This window comes from Syngnathus scovelli, chromosome 8 (genome assembly GCF_024217435.2).
Source record: "Syngnathus scovelli strain Florida chromosome 8, RoL_Ssco_1.2, whole genome shotgun sequence".
In the NCBI taxonomy this organism is placed as follows: Eukaryota; Metazoa; Chordata; class Actinopteri; order Syngnathiformes; family Syngnathidae; genus Syngnathus; species Syngnathus scovelli.
In genome coordinates, this window is record NC_090854.1 from 8873858 (window position 1) to 8900131 (window position 26274).

Genomic DNA, 26274 nt, shown 5'->3' on the forward strand with positions numbered 1-26274 from the left:
AACTTGTGTTATTCTTACTTAATTTAACATGGAGGTTTCACTGTTATACACTTCAAAGTGTTAACTATTCTCTTTAAACACATCATTTGTTTTACTCAGCTTCCAGGACGTTTCAGTGGCGCGGGAAACGAACGTGAACTGTGCGCGCTCCCGAAAGCGGATATGCATTGTTCCTTGCTGAGCTCAAGAGCTAAGCAACAGTGCAGATCGCCTTTATCGCTCTTCTGGCAACAATTTTGAAGAAAAAAATGCCTTGCACACGCTCCAAGGTAACACCAAATACAATATTTGCTATTTTGTTTATTGCTTGATTGTTTACGCCATACTAAGTTCGTACTTTAAGTTCGAGTTCGTTTTAAACAAGACAAATTTGAACGTGTCCGTCTTGTATTTGAATGACTTATCTCAAGCACGGAGATCGATACTAGTTTATAATTTAATATAAGTATAATTTTTGATAAAATACCAATATTTTCTTAGTTGCATGTCTTCAGCCTTATGAATAAGATGAATAATGAATACAATCATTAAAAAGTTTAGGTCCAGCCGATAACTTAGTTTTGTCATGATAACGTATAACCAGTATGGTTTCTAATGTTTGAGGTGCACTTAGATATGGCCTTATTTTTTTATATAATTACATTTTTAAGTGACACCAAAACTAGGCAGAATTGATGAACTATTGGCAGGCTATATGTGCTATCCTTTCAAAATTAAAGACACTGCTGGGTGCTTATTTGTGAGGTTAACACGCTTGTGATTCTTGGTTACTTTGCCACAGATTGCAGCAGCCCAGCCTCCCTCCACTGGGATGAATTTGAGGAGCTTCCGCAACGTCCCCCAGGTTACCATGGAGACGTCCTCTTCTTCCGACGACAGCTGTGACAGTTTTGGCTCTGATGGGGGCTTTGCAAACACGGTAATAACACGTGTGTTGTTACCGGGCGGTGACTAATGTGATGCCCGTGAGCACTGGTGCTAACAACATTTTGTATTTTAGAGGAGGGGCTCCCGGACGCCGAGGAGGTCGCCTGTCAAACTGAACACTCTGAAGGCCCCTGCAAAGGAAGATGCATGCACCGGGTTTGAGGATGAGCTCATCAACACTCAGATGGAAGCAATGGTGACTATAAAAGAAGGCACTGGTGAAAATGTATCATTATTATGGGTTAAAAAAATGTTTGCTTCCAGAAAGTAGATCCTGATTCTCCACCTGCGAGACGTGGAAGCAGGTCTAACCTTTTGAAAGTGGCCTTTGCTTTCCCCACCAAGAAGGCGGGCTCCAAGAGGCCGGCGTCTCAACCCGTCCTCCCTTCTCAAGAACTGAACTCTGATGAGGAAGAGAATTTTATGAGCAAGAGAGCTCTAAATATTAAAGAGAACAAAGAAATGGTAGCCAAGATTTGCTTGATCCAAAGTGAACTGATCAGAATGTCACTCATCCATTTTTTTTTTTTGTTTCAGCTCGCTCAGCTGATGGCAGAGCTCAACAAAGTACCTGGATTTTTCCCCAAGACGATGACATCTGCATCATCAACGGTAAGGAGCGTGTTCAAATAAGGTTCTAGGTATGCTGATTCTCTATCAGATCAGGATATTCATCTTCATCACTTTTCAGGCTCGACGTGCACCTCGGCGCTCCATGCCGGAAACTTTGAGGAGGAGCTCGCAGCGGGTGTCTCGGCCCCACACTCGTTCTCGTACGCTAGTGGAAGGACCGCCTAGCCCGACACCAGAAGAGGAAGAACCGGAGGACAAGTTCAGCCTGGTGCGACGAAGCCGCTACTACGAAGAAGTAGACGAGTCGGTAAGATGCGTTTCGGTCTAAGTTAGGTCTGTCTGTTGTTGTTGACACCGCTACAAAGCTCACGGCTGATCATGTTTTGTGTGCAGGTTCGCCGCCGTTCATGCAACGGCAAAAAGGCCATACCTCACGTGGTGCGACCTGTGGATGAGGTCACCGAGGATGAGCTTGCACGCATTTGCGACAACGTGAGGGAGAAAGTGTACAACACCGTCTCTGTGAGTCCAGCAAGAATGTTTCAATATAAATTTAGCCGCTCAACCCACTTCAGCATAATCCTGGTTTGAAACCCTAGCCTTAGTTTGAAAACCTAACCTTCCTTTTCTTTGTGTCTCTTTTCCAGGGAACCACTTGTCACCAGTGCCGCCAGAAAACAGTGGACACCAAAACCAACTGCCGCAATCCAAACTGCGTCGGCGTCCGGGGTCAGTTCTGCGGCCCGTGCCTTCGGAACCGCTACGGTGAAGAAGTGCGAGACGCACTGCTGGACACGGTGAGTTCCGTATGAGCTGTCTATGCCCACAAACCTTGTTCGAATCGCACGTGTGCCTCGTCGTCCCAACAGGAATGGCGCTGCCCGCCGTGCCGGGGGATCTGTAACTGCAGCTTCTGCCGCGCCCGCGAAGGTCGCTGCGCTACCGGAGTCCTGGTCTATCTGGCCAAATATCACGGCTTTGACAATGTTCACGCCTACCTGAGAAGGTGAGGGATGCACTTCTGACATTTTATTTTTTAAATTGTAGCTATTGTTTGTCGATATTTATTGTCGTTGTTGTCTCTGCAGCTTGAAGAAGGAGCTGGAAGGGATTAGTGAGTGATGAGCAGCCAAAGGAGACGCTGGACAACCAACTTTGACACTTTTTTTGCCGCCAGATTCTCTTTTAATTGTTGGACTTGCATATGAAATGATCGTCTGAGCAAATTTTTTTAATTGCCATTTTATTGATCACTGTGAATTGCCTTTCTGGCAATGTTAGATTAAACCCACACTTGTTTTTACAGTTCAAGAAACAAACATTTACTGTACAGCGGAGCCTCGGTTTTCGAACGTCCCGGTTCTCGAACAAATTAGTATTTGAACAAAAAATTCGAGATTTTTTTGCTTCGGATGTCGGACAAAATTCGGTTGTCGAACCTCGCGAGATGAGCCGAGAGGACCCGTATGCCAACTGACTCTGTTATTACATTCTCGTTACTACGAGGATTGCATCAACTCTAATCATGCCTCCAAAGGAAGCAAGTGGGAGCAGTAAAGCCATCTTAAAACACAAAGACGCTCCTAAATCAATGCGACAGTCAGCGCCCGGTGCGCTGCGGATAGGCGATCGGACCAAATCAAGCTCCCTGCGCACTGAGGTCCACTTAAATTTTGGAAAGTACATCAGGACTTTAAAAATATTGTCTAAATTATAGCGACGGCTCTGTCACAATAATCCAACCACCGCGGTGCAGTTGCGCAGTCGGCGACGCGCTCCGATTTTGCGTTCGGCGGTGCGCTACAGTTACGCGATCGGACAAAAATGCGCAAATGAAAAAATGCTTTAAAAAGGGCGTTTTGTTTTTTATTGGAACGGATTAATTTCTTTCCATTATTTGTAATGGGAAAACATGATTAGGAATTCGAACGATTCACTTCTCGAAAAGCCTTCCCGAACAGATTGTGGCTCCACTGTATTTTCAAATTCAATAGCAGCTTGTTACTTATTAGGTGCTCATTGACTGCTTTATTGCATTCTATTATCACTGCATTCTTTTATCTCTGCAGCTTTGGTTCTGTCTGCCACAATATTTCATGAGTATAAGATGCTTATTTTTAGTTTGTATATTTTCACACCACTGATATCACCTGCTGGAGAATCACTTCTTGAAGTTGTTCATAGATGTGATGATAATCCTGAGCAGATATAAATGTTGTACAAATTGAACTACAACTTCTTTCTTACATTGTTTTAAATGTAGAATTCACACAGTGGTTGACGTGAGCTTGCCGTGTGTGTCGGGGTCCACTGCTTGCCATGCGGCGATGGTGAGGAGCTTGCTGTGATGTACTGTACCGCTTATATCTCCTTCATTAGATAACCGGCGCTAATGGCGTGGAAACAATTAGCGCGCTCTAATGGGAGTCTTGTACCTGTAAATCATTTCATCCTGCGCTCTGGCTCATTTTGTGCTCACCTTTGTGATTCTGGACACATGATGACTAGAACTTAACCCTCTGTGAGGACTACTTCATTCAGCTTGGAACATGTTTATACATCAGTACATTGTTTATCTTCCAAACAACTCCAAGCTTTAAGCCTCAAAGTCGATGGTATTGAAACAAAATTAGAAACAACAATTTAAGAAAACATCAACAATCATGATGTGTGCTATGATCCGACAAGTCCGACACGTGATTAGCAATAAAGATGATAAACTGTTTTTATTTACAGCGGTCCGACACGCTAGCCTCTGACAGACAAAAAAAAATTGCCATCAAAATGTAACGTTTCCAAATCTATGATTGGTATAATAACGATGCACTTGAGAATGCTGCTCCTTTTTGGGTTTTAAATGATCTTCCACTTTGGGGTGATGAATATTTGGCCAAGTAATTGTTTACAACGCTTCGGCATTGAGCTGATCTGCTAATCACGCTATGAAATACAATATTTATTCATTAGAGCAGATTTAATGAGGCCTCGCGGTGCTAATTATGAAAACCAGCGTAGCAGTAAATGAGCAGCGTGTGGCGGCGGTCTGCGGGGTACCGCTAACCGAGGGGGGGGCTCATGACGCACAGGCAGCCGTGACATCACATGACGGACTCAGGTGCTTCTCTGCACGCTCGCCCAAAACAACCTGCTTCAAGGGGCATTTTATATTTTGGGGTCACTCAAGGTAAACTTATCAACTTTCAAAGTTAAATGAGAACGACTTTACGAATCCAGCCGAAGTTACATGTCAAGTTGCTCCCATGTTATCTTGCTTAGTCTGCTTGCTTGAGTTACGACTGTTATGATAAAGCGAGTTGCGCGGTCTTGTGATTCGCGACTGCAGATTCGTCACAAGTGACTTGGAACTTTTTGCAAAACTGTTCAAATTCTCAATAAAAACGCTGAACTAAAAAGTTTGCATTTTCGACTGGCTGCAAGCAATAGCAAACACACAAACACACACACACACACACACACACACACACACACACACACACACACACACACACACACACACACACACACACACACACACACACACACACACACACACACACACACACAAAATAAAAACAAAAAAAAATAAAAGGTCATAAACGGGGTTTGAAACCGTCACGCAAAGAATTAAAGTCCAGCTTACATAGTACTACTGTTTCGACCGCTGTACTATCGAAACACATAGTAAACGCACCCGACAAAGTTCAATATAGCCAAATCTAAATTACCCGGCGAGGGGAAGAAATATGTATTGTTTGACATCTGAGCACTCTTTGCACAATATTGACATTCAAAAGTCGAGGCATTTGAATACATGCGCGCCCAATGTTCAAGTTTGACAGCTTCCTCGCGCGAGTCTAATTTATGCTGTTTATGTGTTATTACGTTATGTTTGTGTTACACAAGTAAAATGAATCTTTATTGACTTTACAGTTGCTTGTCTCTATTCATCACAATTTAACGGTCCTTACACTCCTATTTCAAAATCCATGCATTGACGTCATCCCTGACATGGTGGTGCAAAAAAACTTGACTTTTGAAATTGCGTTCTCTCCACACGCCTATTAATACGCTTAGCCGATCGATATAACACCGCTGCTTTAGTACTTGGATCCATCCCTTATGTATCTAGAAAGTTGATGATGTCATAAATGCATGATGCCCATCTGCGAGGTAGGCGTGAAGTCTTGGAACGCAACCATGTCAAGTTGGTTCAGTTAACATGGGCGGGTATACAAAAGGCATCAGATATAGTGATGTGCATTATCGTTCTTTTAAGTGAACTGAATCTTTAGAATCTGTTCTCTGCATTTTTTTTTTGTACGTGTCATGAATGTGTATTTGACTACTTGCTCTTTATTTTGGGGGACACCAACACATATTACACAACGTAAAATACGTATCCATATTGTCATATAAAGCAGTTAACCAAATGTCAGGTTTTTATGTTTTCATGCTGCTGGATTCTGTCCACAATTTAGGGAGCAAAAGCCATTGCCAATCACCTGTTATCTAATTTACTCACTGCGTGCTCGTTTGATTTCTTCAGATTTAGGAAAATGCTAAGACACTGAAGCACAAATTAGACTTACACAAGTTGGTTGAGTTCAATCACAATTCTTGTTCAGACAGCTCTGTTTTCAGGAAAGTACAATACAGCGCTGGGCCCTTCAGGAGCCGAAAGTCTCCATTCAGAAAAGGCAACGTCCAAGGTTTTTTGATCAGCTTATATTAAGTTGCGCATTGTGGGCCGAGATTGATGGGTGATGAGTCTTTGGGGTGGGGCAAGTTCGCCATGGGAGTGGGTGCTGGTTATGGGCAATTCAGTGTGTGTGGGGGCTGTTGTCTTCCATCCCGTCTTCCGGCCTTGGCGATCATCTTTGACCGAGTCCTTGGCTGGCTCCCTCTGGCACCTGCTGGTTTTATCTCCACGTGACCTTCCTGTGAACATTCTTCTCCAATCTTGGACATACACTGTCGTACCTCATTCTTTTAATTTTGTCATTTTGTACGAAATTATGTTAGCTTTTGGCTGTGACATCATTTGCTGTTCTTTTGATACAGCATGTCTTTGCTTATTCTTAGTTTAATCATGCTTCCAACCGTATCTTTTCTTTGTTAGGCAAACTATTTCTCTCTTTGCAGTGCGTTCAGTAGTAATCAAAAACTGGCGTCTAGCATTAGTCAAAACATAAGATACAATCAAGTACTGAACGGTCAAGACGACTCTGGCCGTGTCCATGATTCAGAGAAAAAACATCAGGCATGCATTACACAGTTCCTTAAGGGTCATTAAGCTATTTAGGCAATATATCAAAAGTCATTTGTTATTTCAAAGTGCTCAGAAATATATATTAGATCATAAAGTTATAAAAACCTTTCTCATCACCACTTATCAAAAATGTGTAGTTAGTCTTCTTTATTGATTTGGTGTGTAGGTATAATTATATGCTTAAAATGTTTCTTTTATTTATTTAATATGTGAATATACTTGTCTGCTTCTGTACTTTATTCAATGAGGTTTGAGCATATCTGTTTTTGTAGCTCGGCAGGACTTTTTGTATTTTGACCCCATTTCCTGCAATGCCCAAAAAAATAAAAACAAGGAATAAAGCACCAGACAAGTTTTAATATAAATGTTTATTAAAATAATAATAATAAAAGTAAATCTCAAACCAGCAATCTAATGTGAAATTGCAGTAGATATATTGGATAACAATATTTAGGCGTGTATATGCATACACGTTATTTAAAAACCACTGTAAATGTTATTAAATCAAGATTACCCAAAGAGAAGCATAATCTCCCCGCTGTTGCATAACGGCGCATTCTTTTGTGCAATAAAGTTAGTCGTTAACTTGGAGAAAACGAGCACAAAAGAAGTGGTGTTTTAGTGTGTGGTTCTTTCCTTCCTTGCCAAATCCATCCATCCATCCATTTTCTGAACCGCTTAGTCCCCACAGGGGTCGCGGGCGTGCTGGAGCCTATCCCAGCCGTCATCGGGCAGTCGGCGGGGGACACCCTGAACTGGTTGCCAGCCAATCGCAGGGCACACAGAGACAGACAACCAATCGCACTCACACTCACACCTAGGGACAATTTGGAGTCTTCAATCAGCATGTTTTTGGAATGTGGGAGGAAACCGGAGTGCCCGGAGAAAACCCACGCGGCCGGAGGTGGACTCGAACCCGCACCCTCCTAACTGTGAGGCGGACGTGCTACCCAGTGCGCCACCGAGCCGCCCTCCTTGCCAAATCGTTTATCTACATTGTGGCTCACGTTCATTCACTGAATTGTTCACGCAAGGAGCCGCAACACGTCCACTGACCGATCCGTTGATGCACGGGAAGGGAGTTCACTCATTGACTCGTTCGCGAACGGGAAAGTCAGGACTCGTTCCCTCACTGATCCGTTCTCGTGATGAACGGGAAATAGGAATCACTCACTCACTGACTCGTTCACTAACAGATCCGTTCAGTTGGTAAACGGGAAATGCAATTCACGACTTGTTCGTGAACAAGAAGTTACGTCATTTTCTTCTTCGTTTTGTTTTACGGCGAGGTGGCACCAGCTTCAATGGGCATTACCGAAACCTACTGGTTGAAGTTATATGAACTGAACAAAGAACGAATCACTTTACTCTCGTTCACTGAAAAGATTTGTTCTTTTGAACGAACTGTTCACTCACGAGCCAACACTAATCAGATCAACGGGTACCCTCGCCGGGTAATTTAATTTTGGCTATATTTAACATTACCTGGATACATTGTCGTTTAATACGATAGCGTAGCAGTTAGGGCAGCGCTATGAAGCTGTACTTTATTACTTTGCGTCACGGGTTCAAATCCCACTTATGACTTTTCTATTCTTTTTAGTTTTGTTTTGGTTTTAGTGTTTGCTATTTCTTGCAGCCAGTCGGAAATACAAACGAGACGTTTCGTTCAGCGTTTTTATTGAGAATTTGAACAGTTTTGGAATCAGGCAAGTTCCAAGTCACGTGACGAATCTGCAGTCGCGAAACACGGGACTGCGCAACTCGCTTTATCATAACAGTCGTAACTCAAGACGGGGAGCAAAATAATGTTATCCATATTCGAGCAACTTGATAACACCGGCCGTAAAGTTCGAACATTTTTTTGTCAATTGAGAACACTTTTTCATTTAAAATGAAGACCTGGATGCCTTGCCAGGTGTGTGAAATGCCTTGCCCAAGGATGCAAAGACTCTACCTCTGAGCTGAATTTGAACCAACCAACCAACCCTCATTTTCCTGGGCAATGTGTTCTACTGCCTAAGCCACAGCCGCCGTGGTCTCACGAACAGCGCAGCTTCTAGTTGTATGCGCATGTGGAGATAAGCAATTGCTTCACAGTGTAATAAAGATTTTGATTGACTGATATTTTCATTATGGCTGCAGGGAAACGTGGGGGACTGCTGATTTGCCTCGGAGACCTGAAGGTCCGCACTGATTTTAGCCGAGACGGCACAATCACAAGCTTCGGGTCAGAATATGCTGATTAATTAGAATCCAGTTTATTTGCTGTATGTCAAGACACAGGAGGATGAAAGTCTATATGCAAAAAAAAAAAAAAAAAAAAAAAAAAAAAAAGAAAAAGAAAAAAAAAGGTGTCCTCCGTAAAGCAAAGCTCCAGCCGGGTATGCGCTTCCTGGGAGGAGGTCCATGCATAGCGAGTATCTAAGAGTGGCAGGAGGCTTCCAACACGCCGCGATGGAAACAGCGCTCGGGCTGTGCTGTCTCGGTGACATTATCGAAAGCAAAGAGCTGTCTACGGTTGGTCCATCTCGCGGGAAATTGCCAAGTCACCCTAACAAAGGAAAAGCACAAGTGCACTTAGTGGCGCTTTTAAAAGGAAAGCGTGATCACACTGAAATTTGGCTCTTGTGCATGGCAGGTGTGGACAGGTTGTCTTTTTCATGTGCTTGTCTTCTTATTACATGATCGATCAATTAGTAATTAATGACATTAAAGTATATTTGAATCAAATGATAGCAGACCAAACATGGCTTCGTTGCATGGCTAACACAAGATGGTCAGATTTTTATCATTACCAACAAAGTCATTTAAAAATACTAATGTTCAATCAATCAATAAATACTTTTCACAATGATACTAAATAAAGTTGTCAAGCTGAGCAATACAATTCTTACAATCGTCAAGCACATGTAGTTTCACTTCCACAGCGAACAAATCTATTTCCCACACCCTAATTCTAATTAGAACTGTCGTTCACGTTGCAACCTAACGGGGGCGCTCTAATACAGGCAACTCAATCGCTTAAACTTTTCATTGTTGCTTTGTCAATACATTTGCCTTCATTTAAAGAGTCGGGGCAAGACAATCCATACATGTGGAGTTGTGAAGGCTGAACATTGCTGTGAAAGTTGAGATTAATTTGGAGGAAATGACCAGGGGCCGCAATCTGTAAATCTATTCCTACCTTGAGTGAGACCTGGTACATTAGATCGATTTTATTGAGATCATACATTATAAATGGAGCATGGAGGTGCTCACGTGCTTCATTAATTTTTACTTCATTAAGTCCTTCAGACCCTTTGTCACACTTGTCGTGCTCGTGAATCTAAGACGCAGTGAGGACTTTTACAAGACTGCATACGTATTGTCCAAACAAATACGTCAAAGCACTTCCACGCGCAAGGTCAAAAAATGACCAGTGGGCCAGACACATCATTGTAATAAGTTCAATTTACTTCTTATAAATGAAATGAAAGAAAGGGAGAGCTCAGACATTATTAGCACCAGACACTACTTTATAATCGGGGATTTTTTTCACCACTTAAAAGCAACACGAATTGTTTGCAGCATGGCATGAATAACAGTTGAGCGCACTTTATTTATTTATTCGTTCGTTCGTTTATGTATTTATTTATGTATTTATGTATTCATTCATTCATTTCATGTAGCCACAAAGTCTCCGTTTAACTCCAGCTGGAAAATATTGTCTACCACGTTCCCAGTACTGAAATCTTTGAGAAGATTTGAGAAAATCAAACACTGCAATTTTATTGTCAACCACTATCAGGCCATTTTAGTTTCATGGCTCAGCAAAAACATATGAATGTTATCTTCGGAAGTCATCATCAATCCAATGGCATGACCTCGTTTAAGGGTTTCTAAACTTCTTACATCCAACATTGGTTGTGAATTAGTTTAGCTATCAATCATCTGTAGGGGAAATCATAACTACGACGACAACAATGAGTGTGAGACCTCGGTGATAAAGAGACATGCCCTCAAAACAATTTATTCTTCTGGTACCAAATTATGAGTTCCAACAGAGTGAAATTAATCTACAAATTCATTTTTTGTGGAGATCCCCCCTCAGGCACTCGGAAGGGCTCCCCAGTTTCACTTTTGGGGTGAGGGGGGGGGATCTAGTTAACAAAATCATCCCAAAGCTATTTTCATTTAAATAACACCTTTGTATTTTGTGGAAAATCTTTGCGGAATAATAATTGGCAAAATGTAAAAACGTGACCCCGGGGGCTGGTTGCTTGGGCCACGCTGCTTGGGCTGAGTCACCGAGGACATGTCTGGCACACAGATTGAAATTTCTTCTCTCTCATGTCAGTGGCAGGAAAACAATTAACGTGCGTACCACTTGACACACTTTCGCACCTCACCGGAACGATTGTCTACCGAGAGAACGTCATTAGAGCCGAGTTTCACAAAGACGGCATTGTTATTTTTTGGAAACATTTCAATTAGGCGGCTGATGGAAATAATAAAGAAAAACTCATCGTGCAGTCTTTTCCTGGACGCCAAGTCTGTTGAAAACAGGAAAAGCTGTGCAAAGTTTGTCGTCAGAGATGATCAAAGAGTCCCGTCGGTAATGGCGGGCGAGTGACACGGCCGCTGAATACAGATCAGCTTTAATTGAGGTGCCTCTCGCCGCCGCTGTCTGTCAATGCGGGCCTTTCAATCGGCGACAATTTGCTCTGTTCCGTCTCTTAAATGGTGTTTCCAATTAAACGCTTTACAATTCATGATCTTCACTCAAGGTTAAATGAAAGCAGTTATTCCTGTCAGGGAGGTGATTAAAGGCTGCCCACACCGGGCACTTTCTGTGTGGGGGAAGAACAAAAAAAAAAGAAGAATTTAACTTGGGATCTTTATTCATTGACATAAAGGCCTTGCAGCTCTTAATCACCTTGTTCACTTTAAATCTTACATTAGGCCTGAAACAGGAGTCACAGTCGATGACAATGTTTTACTTATTCAAATTAGATTGTTGAAGCTAAAACTGGGTGAAACTGAAATGATACAAAAAGTTGATTTTTTTCATTTAATGTCATGTTCATTGAAATAAGTCAATGCTAAGGTGCGTTCTTTTGTGGTAATGCTAGGCTTAGGTTAGCATTTAATGAATACAAAGTGCATCGAACCTCAGCAAGCTATTTTTTAAATTCATTTGAATTTATCAAAACAACTCCTGAGTTGAACTTTGTAACAGAAAGATGAATTAACGAGCGAATAATGCGCTTGTAAAAGTGTCTTTCGGGGCGTCACGGTGATGAATGCGACAATAGCGGCGAAGAGCATGTTGACGAATGACTATTGTCCGGGGATTTCACCCCAGTGCCCTCTGAGGGAGACAACCACCATCTGCATTTCACACTTCACATAATATCCATAATTCACCGCAACTGACAGTCTTGCTGCTTGTTTTAGAAATAATTTGGCCATTTTTATATATTTGATGATAAATGTGTTGTGGTTAAAAATACAAATTTTACGACCAGTATTTTCGAAGAAGAAACAACCTCCCACTGTTAGAGGTCAACTTTAATACGCAACAAAACTGTTCAAAATGGCGACTTCAAATCAAGCTACTTGTTCAAAATATGCAAATAGGTTCGGAAAACAAATCAAAACAATTTTTTTGCGGGCAGAAGGTGTTGCTTATCTTAATGGAGGATTTGGTAAAATCTTATTTCCTGTGCTTTGACACTGTAGCTACAAACTGGCACATTTGACATTTGAAGCTCAGGGGGCCTTAGAAAAAAAGTCTCTGGGTTACACAAAATCTTCTCTCAAAGCACAAATCCTGCACAAGACTCCCAGCGTGGAGACCGTCTCAAATCTAGAAGGGGGCCAAACAACAGCAGTTGGTCTCCTTTAAACAAGTCTGAGCAACGGAGAAAAATAAATAAAGCCTCCGGCACTTGGCTTTAATGTATTCAATTAACTGAGGGGTCCCTCAGGAGAACATTTGGATAAAGAGACAGCATACCGCCTGGAGATAAATTCGCTCATTGTGACGAGCGCCATTGGAAGCGTTCCTCAACAGGTTCTTACTTAATTAAACTTCCCGTCGTCTGACTTTTGCAAGCTTCGGCAGGAAAATCGCGAGAAGTACATTGAAAGTTTTTGTTGTTGTTTACCGTTGAATTGGCGAGTCTCATGAGACTTCCGCCGTGCCTACGGAAAGTCACCTCGCCCTCAAAGTACATAGAATTACCTCTGATTCAATCACAGACAATTATGTTTTGAAATGAGAGAAATCCAGCAGTCGAGTCGGAGTGGGAGGGCTAATTATCTGCTAGTCATTACTGTTCCTATAATAGATCTGGCAGACATTAATGTTCTGTATGAACACACTGCTTTTGTTGGAAAAATGTATGTTGCAAATAGCCATGTTTGAACTCAAGCTGAGAATCATCTTCATCACATCCTCAGGTGAAAGATGCGCGTTGGTGTCAGCTAATTATCGTCGTCAAATATGTCTCGGGAAAAGCCGCTCGGCATCGCTTTGTAGCTTAGCTAGGGGGCGTTGCCAAGCCACACCGGAATTGACCGTCGATTCAAACGAAGTTTTCGTGATATCAAAATATTTGAAGGAATTTACTCTGTCAAAGATCGGAAGTGGCATCGGGCTAGAAAAGAAAAATCCTGATTGGTTAGGCCCTATGCTGAGGCAACAATGGCAATTCCAGAAGGGGTTCTCCTCTTGACACCCAACGACTTTGACTGTGTCACAAATGAGCATGAGAGGAGGCACCCCAAATCCTCCTTTTGTGTTTTAGCTCGGCCTGAAAACGCAGCGTGGCGAATGATTTTACGGCACCCGACGACTGCAAGTTGGTCCCTGTGTTGGAGTTATTTGGTTTGTGGACATACTTGGTCGCACAGGAGCACTTGGCCCCGCCTCCATTCCAGATGCTAATCGGTTCAGGGCTGACTAATGACACAGCTTCCTGCCCCTCATAGAAACAAGGCTCGGCTTTATCAAAGGACCCAAACTGCTTGCTAATTAGACTCATTTGCTCCCGCATGCATTATTTATTCCAATTGGAAATGATGAGAGGCAATTGGAGCATATCAGGCCAAAACATTGGGTACACTTGTACGTCGAGACGTGTCGGACTGTCAATGTTCATACGCTTTTTATGGCAGCTGTGACATTTAACCTACTTTAACTTTTTTTCGTTATTGTGTTTTAAATTACTGAATTTTTTTTACATCTATTTATTTTTATTTATACATATATTATTGTACATTTTCTCACATATATTCTCTGCATATATATTTATATATATTATACATAAAAATACATTTACATAAAAATCTGTCTCTCACCCTAATTACATCAACTTAAATTATTTTGTAGAGCGAGAGAGAGAGAAATAAATAACAACACTGTCTTTAATTGCATTCCTATCTGTAAGGCAGAAATATGCAGAGCAAAAAAAAAAAACCCACCACAACGTGATGGAATTGCTAATTAGCGTGATATTCTTTTTTTTTTTTGCAAAACCAATCAGTATGTTACGCTTTGCAAAGATAGATAGAAGGCGAAGAAGAAGGGGTGGGGGGGAGAAAAACAGAAGGTGGATAAAAGACTGGAGGCAAAGTTTGGCGTAATTGTGTGCTGCTTGTTACTGGGTGAGGCATTTTGTTGCACGCTCACCTGAGGTGCACGGCGGCTGCGTGACGCCAAGCTCTCAGAGTACAATACACACTGATGAGGTCAATAAAAACAGCCCGATGATTACACCGAGACGAGACGTGTCACAAATCTCACCAGGGCTGAGTGGACAATGAGGCTCTGTTTCATTCGAGCTTTGAAAGTTGATGCAGACTTTTAAGCAGTCATTAAAAAAAAAAAAAAATCTCTTTGTTCAATGACACGCTTTTGCTTGCCATTTTTTTTCTTTGCATGAACAATAGCAAATTACGCCGGTGTAAGAACAAGAAAATCTTTTTATAATGAATAATACATTTAGTGATTGCAAATAATTGCCTCTAGGAGCTTATTTGCCTTGGGGTCGAGCACGGCGATTCGTTTGGAACTAATACGAGGACGTGAACCTTTTGCCCTCACTGATGAGGCCTATTCACAGCCACGTGCCCCCCTAACGCTCCTCGTGCCACGCTGATGAGGAGTCTGCTGTTTGAGTTTTACTACATTGACGCGTTTACATTTCCGTGTTAGCCGAGCAGGCAAGAAACTGAGCAGCATTGCTTCAACATTCAAAACTGTGGACAACATTATTAAAAACATAATGAACAAAATATCGTACAATTTTGAGTAGGTTGGGTTCTGCATCTTTCAGGTATGAAATAGGCTTCATGGAATATTAGCGGAATGTAAAAAAAAAGGTGAATATAGAAATATTTGTGCGCATTGTCTTCCATTTGAAAAGAGACACCCAGGGAAATCATCATGAAAACAAAAATAATTCACTCCAGGAAGCTTAAATAATTACGTGAGGGTATCTGGAGCTCTCTCATGGAAGATATCAGTGTCCTCCATGTCTGGGCTTTGACTATACCTCAAGCACGCAAGGCAACTGAGGAAACTCCCATTTCGGTCGGCAAGAAGGTCCGCTTGGACCAAAGCCATGTTGACGTGTCAACAATCTTTTCTTAGGAATATAAAATACGGGAAAACATATCCAGCCACGTTATATTCCGGAGACACAATCTGACTAAAATACTTGCAGAGTAATTCGGAACATCATCATAAGTATCGAGTCGGGGTCAAAGCTGGCAAAGGAGTCGTTTCATCTGTAAATTGACACAAATCTATTAGAAAGTGACTTGTGTGATGATGACTGCAGTAATGAGCAGCGGGGGAGCAGCGAGGTGGAAAAGTTCTGCGGCTAGCACCTTCACTTGACGGAGTCGCTGTAGGAGTCGGCACTTAGCCTAATAAGACGAGTAGCCCGGCAACACGCAATTAAACGTCTCTGTGTAAAATGAGCTCTCAGGTCATGTTTAATGGGCAGAGAGCTCATCAAGATTGGGCTGAGCAGGAGAGGAACACTGGGAAGGAATATGCCTGAGAGGGGAAAAAAAAAAAAGTCACGCCATATTATACTATACCAAGCATGAAAGGTTAACTTGAACATGTGATTGACTTCTTTTACTGCAACGCTCCAAAAGAACAAGGTGTGTTAAAAACAGGGTTCCATTTTTTTGTCCAGACTAGCAAAGGGACCAAGTTTGTATCTTTCTGTTTCCATGTCAAGGTACAAACAGGTGCAGTTTGAAAAAAATAAGTAGCAGTAATCGACATCAGTGGTCAACAACTAAAACTTCGGATTTTCTAACATTATTTTTAAAACGAAGTTGGTTTTACTGAGATGACCAAAGCCAAGTGTGGTGTAGTACCAGAACCGACCAGAGAGAGCGCAGCCAAGCTATTTGTGGCCGTTGCCACTCTTATAACACGATGTTTGCAGTAAGGTCCAAAAAGCTATCTATTATATCGTAAGCAAATGACACATGACATGACCCTTTGAGTCAATATTTTGCCTTCCAGGGATGGAAATGAAAATATGAATCTTTTCTTGCTTATATACATTGATTTTAGTGGGAAGGAAATCAATAGGAAGGTCGAGGCCACAAGTGATTTTGCGGCCATTTGTGTAGCTAATCTGTCGAGACAATAAGAATAGAAGCACAGCAGCCAGGAGCGATGAATATTAAAGCTAAATCGGACACAACACTCGAGCTGTCTGCCACATCATGAGGTGAACTGGAATAAATGTTCCTCGTAAATGTTATTCCAAACAATATGCTCCCGAGAGCGCAGGGTGATCGTTCAGCCGAGCTTTTATCAGCTTCAAATGCTATTTCATGCATTCATACTCCGCAAACGGAACAGGCTGATGACAAAGCCTTGCGATTTATGATTACCAGTCAACGAAGCAGCGGTGGATTCGACCCCCCGCCCTCCTCCCATTGGGTCCCCGCTGGCCCGGGATAGAAGACGGACGCGGGCCAAGAGGAGCTAAATGGTGGCTACAGGGGCTGACACTCTTTGATTTTTAACCATTACTGAGTTTTCATAGAGCTGCAGTCAATTTATTTTATTTATTCTAATGAAGAGCATTAGGAGGGCCACGGCGTGCTGCACTGCACATTGATCGCCTCGTTAATCACACTTTGCAGACACTCGCAAATCAAGTTCTAACAGCAAGCACTGAATCAAGACCAATGAAGCGTGAGCTCCTTCACAATTTATGATCTTTCAAATTGCATCTTTTCAACCATTAAATTGCAAGATACCATAAATTTTTATCCCTCTTCTTCAGTCCCCGCTATTGATTGTGTCGTGTGAAAAATAGAGGAGTTGTAAATTCTGCCAGTTAGACTGCTCTTAAGCTTCGTCAAGGTGCCTGCATGGCGGAAGGAAGGAAGGTTGTTAACTTACTGATGAGAACAAATATCAGCAGAGATCAACTTTTAAAAGTCAAGCAGGGGCCTCAAGGGATAACGTGAAGTAGTTTCAACAATGTACTTTACTCCTTTCGAACCTACCAGTTAGGAGTGAAAAAAAAAAAAAAAAAAAAAAAATTCAAATCGACATGACGTAGTTGAATAGAATTTTCAAATTGCAAACGATTTATTTTTGAAAAAATATTTTTATTGATATGGCCTATTTTTCACTTTTTTTTTTTAAAGACATTGCTGAAGATAACCGCATATTAAATCCCAGTCGCAATCATGAGGAGAAATTAAATAAATTTTTCAAAATCATTCAGGGTCTTTCACTCGCTATTTTTTGGATTAGAGACAAAGAAAGGGAATTGAAAAAAATCTATATGTGTTAGCAAAGTCAAACTTTTGTGCAAGAAAGGTAAAAAAAAAAAATAATCAAGGCAGTAAAACAAATCAAGATCAAGGTAAAAACTTTGCATCAACACTTAAGTCAGAACAATTCCAATCATGTTGGAGAGTCGTAGACCTGGAAAATGTACTTTTCACTAGCCCCATACTGTTTCCGTGAAATGCCATAATTGTTCTTGGATTAGATTGTACCTTGGCCAAACTGCAAGGAACACTTGTCCAACACTACAGGCAAATAAGTTCTTTATGATTGGGCTTGTTAAGCATCCACATAGCATTTTCTGTATCTGAGGGGCGGGGGGGGGGGGGGGTGTCATTTAAAAGTGACTCATTTGCTGTGAGTAGACATTAAAGAGATGATAGAAAAGCTTCAAGAATGGTTTGCCAACTTTTCAGCCATGATTGGAAAGTGCACCAGCATGAAGAAAAAAACCTCCACACATATTAGAGTTTTTTTTATATGTTGTGCCACTTTTTCTTTTGGCGACACAGTACGAGAACTTGGTGGTGCATTTATGTTTTCATATAGCGCTGGGTTGTGACTGGTGACGCAGACCATCCCTGGGGAAGAAGAATCAGTAGAGGAAAAAGCAGGAAAGAAAAACAAGCCATAATAAAGGGCATTAGCGCTGACAAACATTGGATTGATCAGACAATTACAATCAATCTGGCGTGTTAAACCCAATCTGGTGGCACGCGCAAGTTGGCAGCCCGCCTTTCTGCAGCTGGAATGTTTCCAGATGCTCTTTTACTGGCACCGCAAATCTGCTCTCCTTTTTATTCTCACGCTTCTTCTCTGCTCTTGCATGTGACCATTTCCAAGGATGGTTCATGTACGACTTGGATTAAAAACATTTTTTTATTTTTTTTTAGGTCAACCACAACGGCCACTTTGTTTTTCTTGGGTATATTAGGCTTTAACTAATAATTATTTTAATAATCAATTTAAAAATAAGGTAAGAATTTAAATTGAAATCGTTTATCATGATATTTTATGATTTAATGTTTGGACGGTAAAAATCAGCAAAAACGTTCCATCCTAATTTTGAAGAAAAAAAACAAAAGAAAAAAAAATTTATTGAGAGACTCGCCAGTCCAACAAAGAAAGATGCTCTGGGCTATGACAACTTTTTTTTTGTTGAGAATGACAAAAATGCTGCCTGACAAGCATTCAAGGGATGGTTGAGCACCTGGCAGATTACACAGATCTTTATCTTTTCATAAAACAGAGTGCAGCAGCGTTTAAGTGCCGCTGACTGCGACTACAATCTGAATTATAAAGAGTGTCACGGCCATTACATGGAGATGTTGGGCCTGTAATGGTGGGGGTAATTGTGTGATGACAGTTTCACTGCGCACTGACATTCTCTGGGGCATTTGCACCATCCCCGCCAGGTAATACGGGTCCACTAAGAACAGGACCGTAAAGTCTCTCGTGGACATCTTTACTTAGTTTTCCGTCAAATCTACCAAGTCAGAGTATAGTGAGGTAATTAGATGTTAATGGGAAATAATGGCATCATGGCGGATTGTTACGTAGGGAAGGAGAACCGTGGCCGTGGATGTGATCTTCGAGTGAGGCGAACAATTGGTTGAAAATCAAAACATGCTGTCAGAGGTTCACCTAAGCAGCAGCAAATGCCCCGACTTTGAAATACATTACGGTGGTAATTGCTCCGGCAAAATTACCTTGTCTAAGATGAGCTCAGCCAGACATGCCAAATGTGCACGTCGATCGGCTCAATTTCCTCGCAAGGCTAAAATCACCACTTTTATGCCCAAGCGGAGAAAAAAAATCAAATCAAACAGGGACCTGACGCAAACATAGTGTTGAAATTAATTCATTTATATGGCATACTTTTATTTTAGGAGATAAATGATTTCAAAGTGTCAAATCAAATAGAGAATATATGGGATGGAAGAAAAATTTCCACACAAACAAAAAAATTAAATAGGAAACAAAAGACATTTGAACATAACTTAAAAACAAAAAGAACGCTAACGCTGTGTTGAAAGCCGAGGAATAATTTATTCATCACTTAAAAAAGAAGTCAAGTTAAGAAAAAAAAAAGTTTGGATGCTGGAATAAATTTAATTAAATAATAATAATAATATAATAAATAAATGTTTCAACTTTTTGGAATTTCTTTCCCGCTGAACTATTAAATCACTGCCAATCAGGTTATAAATGTTAAAAAAAATCACTAAAAGTACAGTCGCAATGTTCTAAATGTTAAAAAGTTGCCTTTGTCCAGTGCTGTTAGTCAAACAGGCGACGCTTCAGTCTAACGTCGAGGAGGACAAAAGGGGCGGAACAACTGCCAAGACACAAGGAAACTGACTTAATAAACAAAAGCATCTTATCATGTACGGACTTCAGCTTTGATTACCAGTTGTGCTTCTACGCAGTGGGCGTTCACATTAGCCAAGGGAGCGTTTACAATCCCCCTTGTGTCTACGATCCGATGAGGATCACCTTCATCCCTTTGAAAGGTGACTGCTGAACAAAAATTGTTTCTCCTAACACATTCTGCCCGAGGCGAGAGCACATTTTTCCAGCATGTTAACAAACATGTAATTTCCATAAACATGTCTGGTAATTGACAGCTTGATTTGGGTCGTGCCAGCGAGCTGACAGGCTGCTCTGGGCTGGGCTTTAATGTGAGCCGAGTCGGCTTAAGGCCTCACCGGGCTCTAATGAGCCTCTCAGGGCTTTGTCTGGATTAAGCCTCCGACAAGAGGAGTCTCAAACAAATCCCATCCAACATTTCTTATCTTGTTAGACGACATCATTGAATGTCATTAATGATATTAATAAACAAGAACTTTGAATATTCAATGTTATTGTCAGGAGTGAATGATGCTGCTGTTTCCCGCGGCTGGTAAAATGCCGGTCACGTGACGACGCGACAAAGCTGGGTGATCAAGATTCGGCGGCCCGAACACCGGCGGTACATTCTGGTCTATTCTGGTCGGCCAAAGACGGCCAGCGTGTGGGGGAAAAATAGATTCGAGTAAATCTGTATTGAGCTGAGCGTGAGGGCTGTTAATACATATTAATGGTGACAGGAGTATTTGCAAGTGAATACATGGGCAAAGGGGATTAAACATAAGTCACCATAGAAGGGGAGGTATCATCACTCCCATTCTGGCGTGGGAGCGGCCTCTATCAGATTCATCCACATGCACATTGGCAGCCAACACGGAGCCCTTATCTTCTCGCTGGGCCTCTCCGGAGAGTTTACAATTTCTCGCTTCGCTGGAGCCTGAGCTGGGCTTGTTACGGAGCACAAAGGCTGCGAGGTGGCCTTGCTCCACAGCACAAAGCTCAGCCCTCACTTCTGGACACACGCATTTCCACTCCAGATAACGACGGACATGTCGGGCAGCCGCGCCACGGCGACCCTTCGCGTTAGTGGAAACAGCACGCTAGTTGTCCTCCGAGTCGGACTGAGTAAATTTGCGATTGGTGGCAGAGGATGGCTGACTATTAATGAGCCAACGAACGGATGCAGGCCAAGGGGAGGTCAAAACTATTTGATGATGTTTAAACGATGGCCAAAGAGGTTTTTTTATTTTGGTCCAATCGCTGTTATGTGCTTTGTGTCAACATGCTATTAGCAAAAAGGCTGTGTTGCTACAATTCGCATATTGGCTAATTGATGCTTTAAAAAATCCTGTAATTTTCAGTCCTGGTACTCAGATGAGATGTTTTAGTACAATAAACCATCTTCTGGGTCGAGGTTGTGCTGGAGCCTAACCCAGTTGACTTCGGGCTGTACAGAAGTATAAAAATGGTTGGACTATGTGAAAATCAATGCACTTCCAAGCCAGATTGCGGCTTGTCTTACCTCCCGGTCGTTACAACGTCAGCAGACGAGTTGCCGAGACAGCTCCGCCATTGTTTCCACGAGACACAATGAAATTCCATTTTGGGTTTTTACTTGGTGCCGTAATTATCTGCATTGTTGCTGGAGAATAAAGAAAATAAAGTGCATGAATATGTGCCGGTCAATTGGATTCTGTCACTTCAAGCAGAATCGAGTACACGCAGGCGAGCCGCCTTGCCGGCTCGTAATAACGACGGCGTTTGCGTGGAACAATTTGCCCTCGAAAAAAGCTCATCAACACAAGAGAGTCTGTCACGGCGGGGTCGGACTGACAAGTCGTGCGCATCTGTCTGTTATTAGCGTGTCTCTGGCGACAAGCTCAATTATCCGACACTGCCCGTAATTTCCATTTCCTTTTTCTGGCACAATGTAAACTTTTTTGCTCTGCTTCGTTTTTCAAAAGGCGCTCGTTTGGGATGCTGATGTAAGACGAAATGTGTGGGAGGAGGAAGCGGCAAACATCTGCTTGTCAGGGGGGAGGCTGCCACACTCGCCATGATGGGCGCCTCTACCCCAGCGTGTGCTCGGATGAGTCCGTCAAGAGCGACAACGCAGCAGAAACGCTTTGAAGTCCAATCGTGAGTGGCGCTGCAATTATTTAAAGGAGGATTAAATGACTATTATGACGTCTTGCGGATGATGTCAAACAAGTCGTCTTAGGCAGAGGTTGTTGAAAAGCAACAAGACGCAACACGAGTCTTGCCGAAGTCTCAGAGCAGTAAATAGTAAATTGGACGGGAAATGTTATGTCAAAGGATCATTTTTGGGTGAGGATGGCCAGATACAGCAATTAGTTTTGTTTGAGTAGCAATTGGGACTGAATAAAAAAAAAAAAAAAACTTTATTTTGGTGGGTCCGTAGGAAGTTTTGGTAGTGGTGTCAAAACCTCCTATGTCACAAATTAGTCAATTTTTCTTTCTCCACACGCCTATATTATTGGTCAGTGCACACGTGGGGTTATTTTTTTCTTTTAACACAATTTTACCAATCTAATTAGTTTACAATTAAACACAACTGCAATATTTAGGGGGGAAAAAAAAACATTTTTATTTCCCAAAATCGTTCAGCCCTAGTAGCAATGGAACCTGACTGTTTACCCAATTGTTCACCTTCCTCTATGAACCAAGAAGTAGACAATAACTAACAAATCGCTTAGCAAACAGGCCAAACTCCATTCATCGCCATAGATTATACCGGAAACATTCACTGACTCGAGTTTTGACTGATGCGGACGCACAACAAGAGGTTAAAATGTCCGCCGGCGGTGAGCCACGGATGTAAGTGAGGGCGAATGTTGGAGGAAGTGCTAATGATGACAGCTCCAACTCAGTACAGGTGCACTAAAGCATAGCAGGCTGTTCAATTGCCCAGAACCCATTACCGCTCCCCCGAGAGCAAGGTTGTAATGTGCGAGGTACCTTCTGTAGAGCGCTGACCTATTGTCAACAGCGAAATCGCTCCCATTTTTACATGAAGACGCATCGCAAAGGTTCATTCCGCTTACTGAGATTTCTATTCCGAGTGGGCTGAAAGTGGATCAATGTACGCAAACAACATGGCTGATGCCTACTGGCATTTGATCCTTAATAAAACCAGATAATGGTGGCCTGAGACGTAACAATTTGATAGAAGCCGTTTGTTTTGATTCATGGAAAATATCAGGGGGATTTTTTTTCCCGCATAAAGATTTTATTGTAAAGTAGCAATAAGGACTAAACTTGGAGCTTCCAGCTCTAGAGCGCCCTCTACAGTTGAGAGTCACATTTTCTCTAAAGCAAGATATGTGTAAAGAATGACATTGGGTTGACCTTGTGTGACGCTCACATCTCTGTTCCAGTATCATCTTGAAGATAGCCGCTGTTTGACCAGCGTCTGCCAGATGCGTTCCATCTGACCAAAATATAAATGGGACTAAAATTGAGCTCGCCTTCGAGGCGGACTCGAGTCCTCTTGAAGGCTGAAAAGCCTGGGATGAGCCCAGTGCCAGCAGTCCTTGTTTGGCTCTCTCAGACATGTGTAATCAGAGGCAAAGTCCAGCACAGATTACAGTCTTCAATCAGTCGGGGAGGAAAATGATATGTACATTATTGTCTCTGCGGCACATCAGCTCCACTGACATCCCGCGCGCATACCTTTGTCAAAGCTGCCACAGAGCCGTCATGCGCCCATGTAGATTCTTGTCAGCTCGTATTCGACGCAGGGGGGGGGGGACTCTGCAGCGACCTCTGCGGATGTTGTTGACACCGTTTAATGTACATTTCCAGACACAAAAATGTCTCCTTGCTGTCATATCCGAAATTGTCTTCCGATAGGCTGAGTAACGCTAACGGCTTTTGCTCTCGTCGTAGAAAAGAAAAACATACTGCTCGACTCCGCTTCAATTCGAGAGAGTTGAAACGTGGCTGTCGGGTTTGACCTTGAGGTGAGCGATGAAGGAAAGTTATTCTGCATAGCGGTGGAAACTACAAGGTAGCGTCTCTACATAATCTTGCGCAATTGTCTCGTCAGTAAAAATAGACAGACACAATGGACATCATCATGTGGGATATTGTTGTCGATTCAATTTTCACAGCTGGATGCGGCTGACACTAAATGCAAAACAGCAGGGCGGAAATTCTACAATGAAGATTGATCCGATTTGAATTTCATCCTTGAAAAAGGAGGAGTGGGGGCTGTAATCCCCCCCCGGCTAAAACGAGTGTTTAATTCGAAGCCGGTCGGCACCTTGCCATGCGACAAGATGATGGGAAACGATTTGTAACCACAGCAATTCAAACGGGACTCTATGACAGTGACTGAAAATACATGAAAAATGTCATCTGCAAGCATGCTGGATATCGAGTTTGCATAATAGCACCCCCCCGGCCCCTCCTCGTCCCACACCAGGTATCACCTTGAGAAATCGAGACTCGAACGCACGGTCACATCGCTTTTTGCTAGCGCTACAATTGTGTTTGTTTCCCTTTGGGCCTGTCAGTGCTTCAAGGGGAGGTCACCAAATTGTCTGTGAGATTTAAAAAGAGAGAGAAAGGTGCTGACCTGGCGCTAAATTGTCCACATTGAGTCAAAGGAGGATATCGGGTTATTGAGTTGATCCATGCTGGGTTTCCTCGCCAGGGGAAAATGATCAGTGCTACTGTCTGCTTCGTGCCGTTGATCAAGGGCACAAAAAAAGGACACCCTTCAATCCTGTTGATTAAAAAAAAAAACTGTTAAACTCCACTTGGATGGATACACTCAGTCTACATGCAAAGATTCTGTAAATCTCGAGAGAGGCTTTATACACAAAACATATGCAGTGCATGACTGCAGCTGTGTAACAACAATCCATTGTGCTGTACTTGTTCCTTGAGAAAGGAAAATAATAGTCATTTGGCCAAATTACAGGCCTATCTTGCTACAACGGGGCGAAAACTGGACTCAAATGGAGACAAAGCCGCTTTCATCTCTCAAGTGTTTTGTATATAAGGGACAGTAGAACGAACTAAGTCATTTGCACCAACGGTGCAGACAAGGTTGGATAGCGTTATGCTGAATTCTATATTGCTGCGAAATGGCCTTCCGATTTGAAGAAAAAAAAAAGTAAATCACACTAAGAATATGCAAGAAAAAAGCTTTTTCATGTCGATTGTAAATGACCTGAAAATTAATTGCATGCTACATATGCCTTGCTAGCTGCTCGAGCACTGAGCTAGCTCCCACAAACATATGACTTCACTTTACAAGGTATTTTATTTTCAGGAAACCACATAGCAAAATGTACTTACTGTATCCGCTGTAAATTTTGGGTGTGAAATGGTCTCAAGTTCTTCAACACTTATGGCAGCAAGATCGTCAGTTTATTTATCAACTAGCTAGGCGATGAAAAAAAAAACAAAAACAAACTAAGGACGTCGTGAAGTATACAAATGATGTCAAGTGGCTCTCCGTCTTTCGCTGTGATTTCTGCCAAGCGCAACAAACACAATGCAAAGACTAATAATATCATAAGTAATGATAATTGATCAAAGGAGCTCACATGTCAAGTGCGCGTCCAGTTGAAGTGGGTACGGCACGATGTTTGGTGCAGATTGTCCCAGAGGTGTGTGCATGGTGGATTTCATTCCTTCAGGGGAGCAAAGATTATTACAATATTCAGATTACAGAGCAAGGGAAATTAATTGGACTAATTAACATACAAGTAAATGATGATACCGTTAACACATTTCATTAACTCAAACTGTCATTCTATGTTCTTGCTGCACTTGGCATTGCATTACAATGACTTGGATTCATTAAATTATGCAAATGAAACGAGGTGGGGGGGGGGGACGAGGCCTCTTTAACAGGCGACACCATTTCACTTGCTTTTTATTTTCTGACACGAACACAAAAAAAAGCATGCTCATTTACTCCATAAAGTTTTTCATCAACTATTTTTTAATTATGGCCATACACAGTAAAATCTAGTGACCGGTCATATTTTTTTTTTTTTTTAAATCACTTGTGCTCATTTTAGTACACAATATTTAAAAGCAAGTGATAGCGATAAGTTTTAATTGGTAGTGTTTGACTACAAGCTGACTTTGCAAAGAATTAGTAGCAAAACTTAAGTGGTCAATAAAACAAAATGGTTACTTACTTGAAATTTCAAACAGTGAATTCACAAGTGTACTCACTCACCCCTGCCGCTTGTGTTCAAAGTTATGAGACTTTCTCCATCCATTATGCTTCTGATGTTTTCGACCTCCTTCTCGCCTCGGTCGACTTCTGACTTGGTCTTTGCAACCC

General features: G+C 42.0%; 1 protein-coding gene and 1 long non-coding RNA gene across 3 annotated transcripts; one reads left to right on the plus strand and one right to left on the minus strand.

Moving 5' to 3' along the window:
• Positions 1 to 127: 127 nt before the first annotated feature.
• cdca7a (cell division cycle associated 7a) lies at positions 128 to 4235 on the plus strand. Its single transcript, XM_049727533.2, has 10 exons — positions 128 to 269; positions 782 to 919; positions 1001 to 1123; positions 1192 to 1392; positions 1465 to 1539; positions 1619 to 1807; positions 1894 to 2022; positions 2148 to 2297; positions 2370 to 2506; positions 2589 to 4235. The coding sequence occupies exons 1-10, from the start codon at positions 249 to 251 to the stop codon at positions 2620 to 2622; spliced, it is 1197 nt and encodes a 398-aa protein (XP_049583490.1). The 5' UTR covers positions 128 to 248; the 3' UTR covers positions 2623 to 4235.
• A 4184-nt stretch (positions 4236 to 8419) lies between these two features.
• On the minus strand, positions 8420 to 25645 carry LOC125973433 (uncharacterized). Of its 2 annotated transcripts, none has more exons than XR_011087284.1 (5): positions 25523 to 25645; positions 24544 to 24693; positions 23637 to 23729; positions 21466 to 21585; positions 8420 to 9323 (listed from the first exon to the last, which is right to left on the minus strand). It is a non-coding gene; the product is annotated as an uncharacterized lncRNA (long non-coding RNA). The 2 variants fall into 2 exon arrangements; XR_007483147.2 differs by having other exon boundaries at positions 25272 to 25645.
• Between the last annotated feature and the right edge of the window lie 629 nt (positions 25646 to 26274).

What these genes read in the sequence shown, in the direction of transcription:
- cdca7a (XM_049727533.2), top strand. Translation starts at nt 249, where the DNA reads ATGCCTTGCACACGCTCCAAG. An exon ending in ATGGGGGCTTTGCAAACACG is followed by an intron (nt 920 to 1,000) that starts GTAATAACACGT and finishes TTTGTATTTTAG; the next exon opens with AGGAGGGGCTCCCGGACGCC. An exon ending in ACGAAGAAGTAGACGAGTCG is followed by an intron (nt 1,808 to 1,893) that starts GTAAGATGCGTT and finishes TTTTGTGTGCAG; the next exon opens with GTTCGCCGCCGTTCATGCAA.